The sequence below is a fragment of the Miniopterus natalensis genome, chromosome 18 (genome assembly GCF_054644295.1).
Source record: "Miniopterus natalensis isolate mMinNat1 chromosome 18, mMinNat1.hap1, whole genome shotgun sequence".
NCBI lineage: Eukaryota > Metazoa > Chordata > Mammalia > Chiroptera > Miniopteridae > Miniopterus > Miniopterus natalensis.
In genome coordinates this window covers 5,793,981-5,809,125 of record NC_142098.1, presented here as the reverse complement: position 1 = coordinate 5,809,125, position 15,145 = coordinate 5,793,981, and the positions used below count along the sequence as shown (strand labels likewise).

Sequence of the window (15,145 nt, the reverse complement as noted above, 5' to 3'; positions counted from 1 at the left end):
GCGGGGCCGGCGACTTGGCACCGGCCTGGGGATCGGCTGCGCGCCGCGCGCTCAACACCGCAGCCCGAGGGCAGGCAGCGGCGGCCCGGCGCACGGGCTGAGCGATGCCCCGGGCACGGGTGCGCCTGCCCGCCACCGCCTGAGCGCCCCCGCGCGCCCCTTCCTCCTCCGGGGGGTCGGCGCCGGACCGAGCCTAGAGCCAGAGAAGGGGGCGTGAGCCAGGGCCCCCCGAGCTGCGGCTTCTGAGCCACTGCGGCCGTTTAGAGCCCCCCAAGCAGGCTGAGTTGAGGGGCCCCCTCCCCCCATCTATCATAATCTCCAAACCAGGGGTTTGGGCATTTTTTAGCCGTTAATATTTATTATTTTTTTTGTGCGGCAGGGAATAATTCGGAGGCTTTTTTACCCCCCGGGGGGTACTGAGCTTCTGTGCTCCCGACCGCCTCCCGGTCTCCTCCCCCCCCCCCGAGACCCCCTCGACTCCAGCCCCGTCCCCCCTCCTCAGATGGGTTCATTGTGAGCTCCGCACCGGGCTGCGTGGCCGGACGCCTGCAAACTTTGCACAAAAATCCGGCGAGGGGAGGAGGAGAAGGAGGAGGAGGGCGAGGGTGGCGGTGGGGTGGGGAGGGAGGGAGGGGGCCGCAGGGGCCGGGGGCCGGCGGGGGGTGGGGAGGAGGAGGGGGGCGGCTTTTTTTTTTTTTTTTTTTTTTGCATAACTCGGCTCGGCCGAGTGGCCTCCGGACTCCCCGCGCCGCTGGGACCGCCGCTGGGACCGCGAGCCCCCGGCTGCCGCATTGCAACAGGCAGGGCCCAGGCGCGCCCCCCGGGCCTCCCCCCGCTCCCGAGCGGCCTTGGCCAGCCCGGGCCGCCCCCCCCAGGGAGGCCGCCCCGGACCTGCGATCCGCTCCCCGCAGCCGCCGACCCGGCTGCAAAAAAAAAAGTTTCCGAGAGGCAGGCGGAGGAGAAGGGGGAGAAGGGCAGCCCGGAGCGGCGGGGGGCGGCGGGGGGAGCCGGCCGCGAAGGGCGACGGAGCGCCGGGAGCCCCGGACATGTCCAGGCGGAAGCAGGCGAAGCCGCGCTCGGTGAAAGGTGAGCGAGCGGGCGGGAGGGAGCGAGCGGGAGGAGGGACCGGCGAGCGGGCGGGCGGCCGGGGACCCGCGCGAGCGAGCGGGAGGAGGCGGCGGAGGAGGAGGCGGAGGCGGAGGCGGGGGAGGAGGCAGCCGGGAGCGGGAGGCGGAGGCGGCGGCGGGGGCACGGCGCGGACACCCGCCCTGCCCGACCCTCTCCAGCGCGGCGCCGCCGCCTGCGGGGACCCGGGCCTGGGCGCCGCCGAGGGGCCCTCGCCGCTTCCTGCGCGCCGGCCCCGGGCCCGCGTGGCCAATCAAGGGGTGCGGGCCCGACTTGGCGGGGATTGCGAATCTCGGCGGCGGCGGGCGGGCCGGCGGGAGGAAGGAAGAGGCGGCGAGGCCGGACGCCCGGCAGGCCGGCGGCCCCGAGGCCGCGATCTCCGGGCCCCGGGCCTCGCCGCCTCTCATCGCCCCCCGCCGTGTGGCCCCGGGACGCCGAGGGCGGCGGGCGCTGCTTGCGCGCGGCCGGGCTGCCGTGTGTCCCCCGGCCACGCAGCGCACCGGGCTCGGGCCCCCGCACTTCCTGCCTCTTCCCCAAGGCCGACCGGGCCGGGAGCCTCGGCCAGGAGTTCATTGTCTCCGCTCCGCTGGCGGGACGCGGGCCCCCGGGGAGTTCAGCGACCGCTGTGTGCGCCCCTCCGTGGAGGGCGCCAGGACTCGGCTTCGCGCACCCGCACCCGCACCCCTAGACACCCAGGCCAGCCTCCAGTGAGGGTCCCGGGAGTGCACACGTTTGGGAGGACACACACACACACTCACACACACACACTCTCTCTCTCTCACACACACACACACACACACTCAACTCTCTCACACACACCCCTTCGTCTTCTTCCTTTGCTTTCTGTTTCCACCGGGGTCCCCCAGCTCGAGTGGGCCCCTGGAGAGCATAGGCCCCGGGGAGAGGCCATGCTCGACTGAGCGGCTCCCTGCCCTTCTGGCCTCACCGCTGGCCTCTCCAGGCTTCGCCCGCTGCTTTGTCCCCTTTGCAGCACCTCTGGTGGGTGCTCGGCTACCCTGGAAGACGGTAGAGGAGGGAGGGTGGTAGCAGCTCAGTCTCTGGAGCCAAAAGCCCCGAGGCCCTTGTCTTCTCGCGAACTCCCCTGATGACCTCTGGCCCCAGCCAGTTCTGCTCTGAAAAGTTCATTTCCTGGAGGCCTGCAGCGGGTGCTGGGGCCCAGCTCCCTCCCTGCCAGCCTGGCTCCGGCTGGAATGGCTGGGACTGAATCAGGCAGCCACGGTCCCAGACACCCGCCTAAAGTCCCAGGAGATTCCTGGTACCCCGCTCAGCAGAGACCCTCCCTGTCACCTCAGAAGCAGACCAGCTCAGTCCAAACTCTGGGCCACCGCCTGCCGACTTTCCTCTCTCATTGAGAGAAGTTGCTCTGGGTCCCCTGTCCTGGTAGGCATCCCAATCCGGGACAGCCAGGCCCGCTCCACAGAGCTGGGGGTACAAGGAAACCAGAAGAGAGACCCCAAAAAGAGGACAGGAAGATGGTAGATGTTTGTTTTAGCTGAATAGAAGGGCTCTGTGGTTTGAAATACTTGATTTCTTTTTCTCTGGCTCACTGCTCAGGATTTCAAGTGCCACTTACGGCGGCCCAGAAGGAAATGTAGAATCTGAATCTCTGGTTGGGCAAACAGTTTCATTTAACTTGGGCAGTGGATTTTGAGTTAAACCTGTGTATAGGTGCAGGTTTTTCATAAAGGAAGATACCGAGCTTACCTACTTCTAGCATCTGTCCATGGCTCCCAGCCTCCTTGTTTTGTTCTATTTTTCAATTTTTAGTTATTGAGAGAGAGGGAGGAGGGGAGAGAAACACTGATTTGTTGTTCTGCTTAGTTATGCATCACTGGTTGATTCGTGTATATGCCCTGACCGGGGATCGAACCGGAACCTTGGCCTCTCCTGCCAAGGCTCTAACCATTGAGCTACCAGGTCAGGGCCCCAACCTTCTTATTTTAGAAGGAGAAACACCAAAAGCAGAGGCAGAGCTATTTTCAGTGAACAGAGGGGTGGGTGGTTCGGAGTTGCCCGAACTTAATTCTAAAACCACTCTGTGTATCTCTGAGGAATGGGTCTTCATCCTTTCATGACATGCACCTCGACATGACTTTAAATGAGTGACTCTCTAAGTGTACACATGTGGATGCGTAGCAGACAGTTAAGCTAATTGACGGGGGAAGACAGCAGAGTGGGAACAAGACCAGTGCAGGCATTTTTGAGAAGTGTTGTAAGTAGCAAGGACACAGCGCCTCTCTGCACTTGGAGTCTGAGCTCCTGTTTCTCCCTGTGGTTCTTTGCATTTTCCTAAAGCAGTTACAACCCTTGCTTCTCACCATTTCGCTTTTTATTCAGTTTACTGGGTGAATAGGGTAGAGACCTGGTCACTTATCAAGGGAGGAATTAAGAGTGAAGATAATTTGAATAGATAAGAGTTGCCGCAGGTGAAGGATTTATTGCTTTTCAAGAACTGTGCCCCCCCCCAAGCAATTTTCAACAGTGTGTGCCTGAGTGTGGACAGCTCCACACCAGGCATTTAAAACGACAGGTCTTCACCTTTAAAGATGCTTGAAGGTGCTTCTTAAGGAACAGTGGTGCCTTTTAAATTTTGTTTTATTTTCTTTCGCCTGCACTGCTGTGTGTCAGGGCTAAGGTAGAGGCATTGTGGACTTCCCTAGCCCGCACATTCTGTGCTTGACTGAAAGTCGCTCGACTGTAATTTGTAATTGATCTCGGAAATGTGAAAGCCCATAGCAGGGAGGAAAGACAGAAATAAAACAATTTCTAATGGATGCTCAGAAAGTGTGATTTGAAAGCACAGGCATTGCTGCTTTGAAAATCAAACAGGCTTCCAGGCGGCCAGGTGGGTTCACTTCCCACTCAAGGACGCAACCTCCCTTCTGGAGTGGGGTCACTTGTCCCCTGGGATGTTGGTCCTTTTTTGAAAAACCCAGCTCCCAGCGAGGACACCCAGCAAATAGGGAAGGGAGCCAGGGCAGTAGGGCAGGGGGGAGAATAGCCTTATTGGTTTTCAAAAGCCTTGTGATTTTTAAAAAAACACCCCCAAACCATGCATGTTACAAAAGTCACATTTTTTGACTGATTTTCCCTCCCGACACCATTCTCCCCTTTTTTGTTTCCAGGTGGTGTGGTGTGGCAGGGCGACGATTTGTTCTCTTCAGTAATTTTGGCCTCATTCTGGGGGCTGTTCTCATCACAGCTCGCTGTTATTTCGGCTGATAATAAATGTCAGATTGTTGGCTAACTGGTCTCCCTTCACCCACACTTCCTCCTCAGAGCCACGAAACGGCCTCTTCATTTATATGGAAAATTAATACATCTTTTTCCCAACCTCAGCTTTGAACTTTTGAATAATTTGTAATACTGTCAATTTTCTCCATCCAGCACCAGCCTGTTACTTATAGTTCTTAATATTAATTAGCAGTGAGGCTGTGTCCACGCACTCCCAGCCCCAACATCCAAAATTACCCCCAGTGCCTTCTCTGTGCCCCCTTCCCCTTCTCAGTACCCCTCCTGCCTGCCTGTAGCTCCTCAAAAGTCCATCTTAGAAATTTGGTGGTCTAGGGACTTGGGAACAGTGTAGCTCTCTGCTGCTCGTGTTTCCATGGAAATAATTGAGATGTAATAAATAGAGGCGTTCTGAGGTTACAGGTTTCTTGATTCAGCTGAGACCACATACAAGTGTAAATTGTTGAGATTTGTTTGGCTAAATGTACATGATCTTGTAGGAAGGGCAAAACAGGTCCTTTATAGGTTCTTTGGCTTTCCATGCAGATTGGGGCAGCTGACAATCCTAATATTTAATCACCTCCCAATCAAGTCACCCATTCCCAGCTTTAGAAGGGCCTGTCTCACCCTCAAAAACATCCTTTTTGTCCAGTAATTGCCTTGGATTCTTACACCTGTTTCCTTGCAAAAACCCAATCAGAGATACAATGAAGATAACCATGTGCCTCTGCCAGGAGGACCCTGCTAAACGTTTAAGCATAAGGTGCCTAGGGTGCATTAATAAGGAAAGGGGCAAACTGTCGGTGACTTTACAGTCGTCAAGTCACCAAGTGGAACCCGTGAGTCCTGGCGCTGTGTGGCACGCCACAGCGTGTGCGCGGAGTAGGAGGAGGGGGAACTGAGGAGGAAACCGGAGTGCGGCGTCTGAGCACCGCGTTCTAGCTGGGGATGAATGAAAGGCTGGGGATCTGGTTCAGTCTAATAGAAAGTTGCAATAATTGCTGTATCGGTAGCCAACTCTTAAGCTGGTGGCTGTGGAATTCTTCCCCTGATGTAGGATTTAATAGTCTGGCAATTAGATGCATTGATTTCTCTTAACTGTTCATTTGGATGTGTAAACGCAAGAAGCCTGCCACTGAGGCTGGCCGTGCACACGGGCTGCCTGGCTCTTGGAAAAAGGCTGACATAGGTGGTGGTGATGAGAGAACAGGACTCCTCCAGGCAGAGTTGGGCCAGTTCCCTCTTCTTTTAAAATTTCTGCCCATTTTGCAGTGAAATGAACAGCACCTCTTGTTCAGATACTGTTTAAAAATGAACAACAGTGTCCAGCCTGAAGAGAAAAATATCCTTTTCTGCTGCAGGTGCTTGTAAAGTAACATCTCTGCTTTTGAGTGACTGGCCTCCCTGCATATTTTTGGCAGATGGTTTGTTAGGGACCAGAGGGAAAAGTCACAAAACGCCTTGGCTCTGAGTTCCAGAGGGACCTCCTGGCTGGAAATGGAGAGTTTTCTCCCCAACTTCTCCTCAACAATAGTCTTTGACTTGGTGCCACCTGGCCCAGTGGCTCTGTCCAGCCCCGAGACGTGTGGGCCAGGGCCTGTTGGAGCCCTCGGTGCTGGCGGCCGCCGCGACCTCAGTGGCTGGGAGAGCGTGTGGATGAGCAGCACCAGGTTCTTAGCTGCAGGCACCCAAACCCGTGCTGATGGGAGCAAGCAGAGGGTGGCCAGCCCTCCAGGTGGCCCGCTGTTTTGTTTTTTTTACCAAGGTGGACAGGTGGGCTTAGTTAACTCTTTGTTTAGATAAGGTGAAGATGGATCTACCCTTTCCCACACCTTGTCCGTGGTCCACTAGTGTTTTTAAAAAATATTATCTTCATGTCTTGAAAACATTTGCACTAGATAGCAGGGCTCCTTTCTTATGTGTGGGTCTAGGGTAATCACAATAGAAGGATACCTTGGAAACTGTTGGGGGGCTCTTCATTACTGTGGGTAGCCTGGGAAAACCTCGATACACCTTGATTGGTGAATTTTACAATTTCTGCAAATTCCCGTCAGCTTGCAAGGGCATTTTTGTACATAAACATATTAGTGGGCAATCAGAGTAGTTTTGCACCCAAAATGGACTAATTAAGCCTGGATCGGTTATGTCCCGATTGAAGTTTTTGGGGCTGGCCTCTCAGATCCCTTGGCTGACTGGGGAGAGAGAGGTAGAGTGGAGTGGAGTCAGGGAAATGCTGATGGAAACTTTGGATTCACAGCTTACCTGCCAGGATCGGTAGCAGCCAACGATTGGGGTTGTACACTCAGTAAATAAAAATACTTTACCTCTTTCAAGGAGTGCCAATTAGCTGATTGCTCTGTGCGGCTGTCTTTAAGGAGAGCGCAGTTTTACCTATCTTCTTGTACAAAGGTTTGATTTTTAATGTCTTGTGAAAAGGGTTCTCTTTGTCTTGATTGATGTCAGGAATAAAAGCATGATGGTAATATCCCTTTGAAAGCTATTGTATTGTCAGCCTGGCTGACAGCGGAGGGCCTCCCAGCGTTATAGATTAGTGCTGTGAAAACACTGACATTCTCTTTGTTACGTTGCTGTTGTTCTACTGGCGAAGTCAATTACACAATGTGAGCTCAGTTACCGGCTGCCTAGGAAGTAGCAACGTCTCTCACGCTCTTCGTAAAGATATAATTTCCCTTTGCCGTTGTTGTTTTGTTTTCTTTCTTTCTTTTTCTTGGCCTTCCTTTCTCTGGTGTCCCCCCACCTCACCCCCGCGTTAGCTAGGCAAACACACTCTTGGTTTCAGTTGTGACAAGTCCAGTTCAGAGATTGCCTCGTCATTACCTCCGAAGTCTTCTGCTCGTTCACATTTCAGTGGCTTCTTGTTGATACAGTGACTACAGCAGCCAAGATACATAAAAACCCATCAAATGAGATTACAGTGTTGATAAGCTCTTATCGAATGTGCTGTTCTCTGGATTTGGGGTCCTTGGGGGTCGTCAAATTCAGAGTTTTAAAAAATTTCCTCTACATTCTGACCTGGGGCTGAACCAGGTTCTTGGGTGGATGAGACCCCTGCAAAGAGCTTTTGGTTGTAGAACATTTATAAGCATCCTAATTTCAGAGCTGGGGCTGTTGAGTTTAGGATTTAGAATCCTGGATGGCGTTGTGCAGGGGAGAAGGGATCTCACAAGAGAACCATGCAGTCCATCCTTCCATTGCGGATGGCAAACGTGCGTTATAAGGCGATTCAAGTGCGTCTTTATTGGGTGCCCTTGGACTCAGGAGTGATCTGCATGCACAGTGTGTGAAATCCTGCTCCTGCGAGAGGCAAACCTTCAAGGCCCAAGGCCGAAAGTGGTCAGGGTGGATGTCTGCCTTCCTTGCTTCATCCCTGCCTTCTCCAGAAAGACAAAAGCTTAAAATTCCCAAGTTCTCTGAACCTGGCTGCCCAAGAGGACGACAGAACTCGGGGCCAGGGGACCCCTGCCACCCACTCCAGGTAACAGAGACCTGTAAGGAGACTTCGTCAGAGGACACTAACCTTGGGCCCCCAAACTTGTTATTACGAACCACCAGACAAGAGCCTGTGCTCACCAGCAATTTGTCAGGACTAATTTTGTTTTTCTCCAATAATTGAAAATTAATGTCTTGAAGTGAAAGCAGATGTTTGTGTCATCTTCTGAATTGGGATATAAAATGGGGCTCTGTGGATGGGCTCACTTGTTTAGCAGCAATTTCTCTCCCGCAGCCAAGGGGTGATGGGGCCGACGGCACTGCAGGCCCAGGGCTTTGGGATGAGAGAGAGAGAATGGTACCCTCAGCCTGTCTAAGGGGAGTGTGCCCAGCCCTGGGAAGGAAGGCCTGGTGGGAGCATTCCTTTTGGAGGGAGAGCATGTAAATAAACACATTTCCCTGGGCTATGGAACTTGGAGGGTGCACTGTTTGGAATCCTTACTCTCCCAAGAAGTATTTTCTGAGATAATTCAAGGCATTGTGCTGGAAAAGGTGAGGGAGCCTTGATTTGGGGAGAGAGTGGATTTGACCAGACCACTGGGTCCTCAGCAGGGTGTTCCCCACCTTCCCCTGCAGTAAAGCTATTTAAAATTGCCGATTCCTGGGCCCACATCCTACAGATGAGCACCCAGCTGGTCTGGGGAGGGGCCCAGAACTATTCATTTCTTTCCCGTTTTAAAAACTGAGATAAGATATAGGTAACATCAAATTTACCATCTTAGCCATTTTTAAGTGTCCAGTTCAGTGACATTAAGTATGTTCACATTGTTTGCAACCCTCAACACCACAAACTTCCATTTTTAGTCAGCACCCAGGTGGTGGTGGGTTGGGGGTCTCAGCCCCCCACCCTCCCAGGAGGCCATCCAATTCAAGGGTCTGTTATTCTGGGTAGAACTGAGAAACAGAAGCTGAGGTGAAGAAAGGACTTTCCCAAGAGCTGGTGCTGTTTTCCTGGCTCTCGTGTGAGCACTGAGACTGGTGCCCAAAGCTAGGACAGAGATTAAGACTCCATCAGGCCCCGTGGGCTCGGGGCAGGGCAAGAGGGGTGCTCAGAAACTGCTGAGTGATCAGGTGACCGTTCTCAAGATTAGAACATTCGTTCTCTCAAATGTCCTTGGGGACATCATTCCCTGGAGACTGAGACTGGCTGGGTGTGAGCTTGCCTAGTGACCTTGGTAGGGCAGATCCCCCGGTGGCCCCCACACTTGCCCACCAAGACCCATGTGGCCCCTGACTCACCCAGCCCTGCCTCTGCAGGCCGATTTGTCTGTGATGGGGAAAGGTGAGGGACAGATGTTCCAGAATGGCCACTTGGTTGCCTTGATTTCCAGTCTGAGAGCACCTACCGCCTCTGGTCCACAGGTCTGGGTACCGCAGGCTCCTGTGCTGTTCTCCTTGGAGTTGCCAGGCACCTTTTCTCCCCTGGTTTTCTCTGTAATTGAAATTTGCCCTTTCGTTACCTAGGCATGAATTCTTTTTTGCAGCGTTGTCATTCCCTATCCTGCTGTGAGGTTTATCTCTTCTGTTGATCCTAATTAAATAAAACATACTGTTCACCTAACTCCTGTTGCACTGAATTTTACCTGCCTGAAGGCAGTGATGGCCATCTGGGCTTGGTTAGGGAACAGGGCATGGCTGGAAAGGGGGGCTGGGAGGTAGTGGCTGCCACATCCAGGCCGGGTGTACCCCCTTGGCCTGGGGGCTGCAAGACCCTGTGGCCAAGCAACATATAGCCTATTTCTGGTTCCTGAAGCAGAGATTCGGCTTTGTCCCTAGCCTCCTGGGGCTGCAGAGCTGAACTTGGGGAGAGGAAAGACAATCACCAGCTCCGGAGGGTCCCCAGGGAGAAGGTGAGGGAGGAGAGTGGGCTCCCAGGGGCCTGAGAAGGATGGAAAGAGGGGGCAGGCTCCTGGCACCTGGGGTGGAGGTTGCAGAGAGCTTGGGGATCTCTGGGGAGCAGTGAGCAAGCAGTGCACACATTCCCAGTGCCCAGGACAGCTCTGCAGATGCCCTGTGCCCTCAGGAAGAGACTGGCCTACCAGGGTCCTGGCACGCATGTGGGGAAGACTCAGACCCTTACTTTTTGTTTTTGAACTTCTCGGAAGCCTGAAAATCCTGGTTCCGAAAGGGAACTTGGAGGTCACTTCCTAGCCTGGACTGGCACACTTTCGCTGTCAGGGAGCTCACTACTTCTGTAGCGCATCTGTGTCTTTAGCTGGAATTTCCCGTGTTCTTCTTTCCATTAAGCTGCATTCTGCCTCCTCTAACTCAGGTGCGTTGGTCCTGGTTCTGTCTCCTGGGGCCACAGGAAGTAACTCAAATCCCCAGGCCCGAGCAGCCCTGTGGAGAGCTGGCAGAGCTTGCAGCCTACCCTGCTTGCCCAGGGGAAGGATTTCTCTGTATGGGATGCGGCCGGCCTGGTGGGCTTCCAGGACCCCATGCTCACTTGTAGATGGCCTGGACCTGGGCTTCTGGGTCGTCGTGTATCAAAAGGATTTTTTTGAGTAAATGAGTAAATGTGTAAACTGTTGAGGGGATAAATGAATGGACAAGTGGCTTCGTGAGCAGTGAACAAATGACTGATTAGTGAGTAAATGAGTCCTAAGTGAATGAGTGAGTGAATGAATGTTTGGTTGGGCTGGCAGGCAACACAGATTGTCTTTAAGGTCTGAGCGAGCAGGATTTGGGCTCCCTGCTTGCATCTGTGATGGTCCCTCCTCACCCCCTGCACCTCCCTTCAGGTGTTCAGGAGGTGAGAGCTGCCCTACCTCATGCCTCTCTGGGCAGATGGCTGTGAGTGTAGCTACTGTTCATTAAAGTCTTAGTGCCAATCATTGTGCTGGGTTGTAAAACATTGTTTTTAAATGATAAAAGCAATATGAGGTTTTTGTACTAATTTAAATAAAACAGAACTTTTAATTGAATAAACTCCCTCCACCCCCACCCCACCATCCTGCCCCATTGCTGAGGGGGCTTCAGACATAGTTGACCCTGCTCAGTGTTGGCCAGGGCTCTATGGTCCTGCCTAAGTGGCCTTCAGGACCTTCCTCGTTCTTCAGGGATGGTTGACCCTGAATGGCAGGAGGAGTTAGGGATGGGGTCAGAAGTATGCGGGAAGGAGGAAGTGGGATGTCTTTGCAGGGGACACTGCCAATAAGATAAAACTCAGCATGAGAAAGAAAGACCCCCTTAGCACTGAAGGTCAGAGTGAAGATTGATTTCTCTTGGATGGGAGGGTTGCAGTTTGCAGGAAACGTGCTCTGTGATCTTGGGCATGACAGCCCTCTTGGTGGGCCTCAGTTTCCCTGTCTGTGAAGTGGGTTGGAACTGCTTGGATTAGCTACTTGTCTTAGGTGGTTTAGGATTTTAGTTCCTGGAACATAAGAAGGGGAAGACAGAGGATGCTTTAGCGTTGACATAATACAGGCTAGAAAGATGTTAGGTCTTTTCAAGTTACTTGTTAAAGTGACAGTTCACAGAGTGAGAGGTCTTAAGAGGCAGCTCCGGGGAGCCCTGCAGCAGGGCAGCTTCGTCTTCTTTTGCTCCCCTGGCCCTTTAGAGGGTTGAGGGGGACGATGGCCATGAGAAGAGTCAGGGATGGATGGTGAAGTTGGTATCTTTTCAGGTATCTGAGAGTTCAGTCTGTGGTGTGCCTGGCTCCCCTGGCTTCCGGGGCTTTGTCAAGCATTGTTGGAGCAGGCGCTTCTGTAATCCAGGGACATCGTGGACAGAGAATGACCAGGCCCCACATATGCCCATCCTGAGCCACCAGCATGGCCAGCCCTGATCCCCGGGGAGGACAAGTGGAGGGACAGTCATGACCAAGCATTTAATGTGCCAGGCCCTGCCTTCAGCTTTTCCCACGTGTTCTCCGCCCCCGTTCTCACGATAGCTCTCTGATTATCTCAGTTCTGCAGGTGCAGGCACTCGCGTACCTGGCCCAGAGTCATACGGCTGGAGGTGGGGAAGTTGGGATTAGCCCAGGCCTTGTCTAGCTCAGGAGCCTGAGTCAATAACTGTCACCTTTATTTATAACTGCGTAAGTGGCCAGAAAGGACAACAAAGAAACCCACAATTTTTCCAGAGGCTGGAGAAGTCCCCAGACTCTGGACCGGGACAGAGGCCCACGGGTAAAGGCACAGGACTCTGTCCAGCACCCACCCATGTGTGTAATCTGCTTTTTGGGCTGCCCACAGTCACATATTTAAGAAAAGTGATTTCCACATCTTAAAAAATAATGTAATCCCTGCCCCCTCCCCAGAGATAAGCACTGTTACTTAGTTATCTTTCCTTCCAGACCTTTTCTGTGGTGCATTTACAAAAACGTGTGTGTACCCACACATACATAATTGGAAGCCGAGATAGTGTCATATGCTGCTGGGCTCCACTTCCTGTTCTTGCTACCGTCATGAAGCAGTGAGTTTCCAGTCTTGGTTGTTCAGTATCATCTTAGGCACTTAAAGAAATAACATTACCTGGGCCCCACCACAGACCAAATAATCCAGAACCTTTGAGGAGGGGGCCCCAGCTCAGTTTTGTTTCGTTTTTAAAGCTTTTTGGTACTCCACATGTGCAGACCCTTAGTCTGGGAGATCCCTCATGTTCCTGGGAGAGATCTACTCCCCAGCCACACTGCTGTGGAAGAGACGGACCAGAGTTTATTTACAGCCCTCTCTTGATGGACATTTAGTTGTCTCTAGTTTTCTCCTGTTATAAACAGTGATGCAGGGGGGATCCTCATTTATAAATCGTTGTGTTTCTTAGGTTAGATTCCTAGGAGTGGAATTGTTAGTTAGGCCAAAGGGTAGTCACGTGAAAAATTTGATAGATATTTTCAAATTGCCCTCCACAAAGGGTGTGCCAATGTACCCTTCAGTAATGATGTACGAATGCGTGTTTCTCTGAGTCTTGCCCACACAAGATGTGCTCGTCTCCCCTTTCTTCCTCTTCTCCCTTCTCCTCCCCTTCTTCCTCCATCTTCTTTCTGTCAACCTGGCAGGCAAGAAATAGCTTATTGTCTTAATTTGTACTTTTCTGATTACTAGTGAAGTTAACCATTTTCCTTAAAGTTTATAGACTGTTTTTATTTCTTCTCCAGGGAGGGGCACTGCACTGAATGTGGAGTTTGGGGGGGGGGGGTTGGGCATTTCTTTCTTTCAGCTAGTTCTTTAGTCATGTCTCTTTTTCCATCCATACATCCATCACCTACTCATCCATCCACCCATCATCCATCTATTCACCCCATCCTTTCATCCATCATTCATCATCTACCCATCACCCATCATCACCCATCCATCCATCCATCCATCCATCCATCCATCCTCCACCCATCATCCATCACCCATTCATCCATCACCCATTCATCCATCCATCCATCCATCATCCACCCATCACCCATCCACCCATCCATCCATCCATCCATCCATCCATCCATCCATCCATCCATCCTTCCATCCATCCATCCTTCCATCCATCATCCACCCATCACCCATTCATCCTTCCATCATCCATCCATCCTCCCTTCTTTCCTTTTCTTCCTCTTCCTCTTCCTTCCTCTCTCTTTTCCTTCCATTCCATTCATCTAAATCCTGAGTATCTTGCTGCTGGGGTGCCCCTGCTTCTATTAACGGCTGTTGCAGAACAAATGTTGGATGCTATTTTCACTTTTCACCTTTCTTTGTAAAAGCAAAAATCCTCTTTAGATTACTTTTGTTTATCAAAAACAGGTACCAATGTGTTAAAAAGCAGGTCCTAATTTCTTAAAAGCAAAATGGTGTAACGCAAACTTTCAAAAAGTGGGGGATACCCATAGTTTCTGATTTCCAAACCTGTTGGATCACTTGTCATGGAATCTTCTCATTTGGGTAGAGTTTGGGTTTCTAGGGGTTTAAAGTTTACTATCATTACCTATTTGCTCATTCATTCCTTTGTTTATTCATCCTCTGCCTGTTTATTGAGCACCTATTCCGTGCCAGGCACTGTTCATGGTGCTGAAGCCACAATGGTGAGCAGGCAGGTTGTTCTAGTAGGATAGAGGGACCATCTACAAGCACATGAGTCAGAAACATAATTTCTGGGAAATTACCCTAGGGTAGGCAGGGCGTGGTGGTGGGGTTCTCCAGATAGGGCAACAGGGAGGAGACGCTTGAGTCCAGGGTGACGGGGTGGGGGTTTATGAGGGGAGATGGAGGCTAGAAGCCTTTGTGATTGGTGCTTTGAAGGGGCTGAGGGATGTGGGATGGGGGTTCCTTCCCTGGGCTAGCAGGACCCCCACCACTGGTCCTGCCCTTTAGTTTCTATGACACAGTCCAGGCCTCTGAGAGGCTTCTCTGGGTGGTGAATCAGTTTGATGGGCCTCTTTCTGGAAAAGGGTGGCTTCTGGCTCCCAATCTTGCCCTAGAAGCCTCCGTGACGCTCCCCCTCCTCCCCAAACCTTGCAGTCCTGTCTCAATGTAACCCTGTGAAAGTCACCACTGAGGGCTCCGGGGATGGTCTCTCCTGGGCAGGCTGGCTGTGAGCTGAGCCCCTGCCTGTCTCGGTCACTGCTGTGTCCCCAGTGCCTGGCACTGGACCCACATTCCCACCCCCATCTGACAGATGGCTAAATGAGGCCAGGAGGCTCCCACAGCCCATTCCCTCAGAGGCCCAGCCCAGAATCCAACCCTTTTCCAAGCCAGGGCTGTGACCCAAGGCTGATGGGGTGGGGAGAGCAGAGATTTCTGGGATGGGAGATGGGATCTGGGGGCCCCTGGGGCCCTCCTGGGTCTTCTGTAGAGTTGCCCAGTATGCTTTGGGTCCTGGGAGATGGGGGGAGGAGGATGGCCTGGCAGGAGGTGGAGAAGAGTTCCAGGGAGGAGAGGGCCAGGAGATGGGGGTTAGTAGTAGGTGGGAGAGGCGCTGGGGATGGGGCAGGGGAGGAGTCTCAGGGCTGGGACGCGGCAGCCTGGAGCTTGGGAACGAGGCCCTCCCCGGCTGTAGTCTGCCCAGACCGCAGGGGCAGCCCTGGGACCCTTTGAGGCCGCTGTCCTGGGAACGCGTCGGGCCACCCCCCACCCGGGAAGGCTCCATGGCTGCGGCGCAATAACTCAGGCTCGGTTTGGGGCACAAAGCGGCCCCGGCAGGAGGCCGCCTGGGAAGGCGCGGGCTGTGGCTCTCGCGTCCCCGGCTGGTTGGGGCCAGGGCTTGTTCTGCACCGCGGGTCCCCGCCCCTCCTAGTCTGGGGCTGGCTGGCGCAGCAGGCGCCCCTAGAAGCCCCCAG

General features: G+C 53.3%; 1 protein-coding gene across 1 annotated transcript in view; it reads left to right on the top strand.

Annotated features, from left to right (window-relative positions):
- Positions 1-1,006: 1,006 nt before the first annotated feature.
- ZNF423 (zinc finger protein 423) overlaps positions 1,007-15,145 on the top strand; it is a 273,782-nt gene continuing 259,643 nt past the window's right edge. Inside the window, exon 1 of the mRNA XM_087827176.1 lies at positions 1,007-1,086. Coding sequence (XP_087683302.1) covers positions 1,047-1,086 — 40 coding nt within the window. The 5' untranslated portion in view covers positions 1,007-1,046. The remainder of the gene's footprint in view (positions 1,087-15,145) is intronic.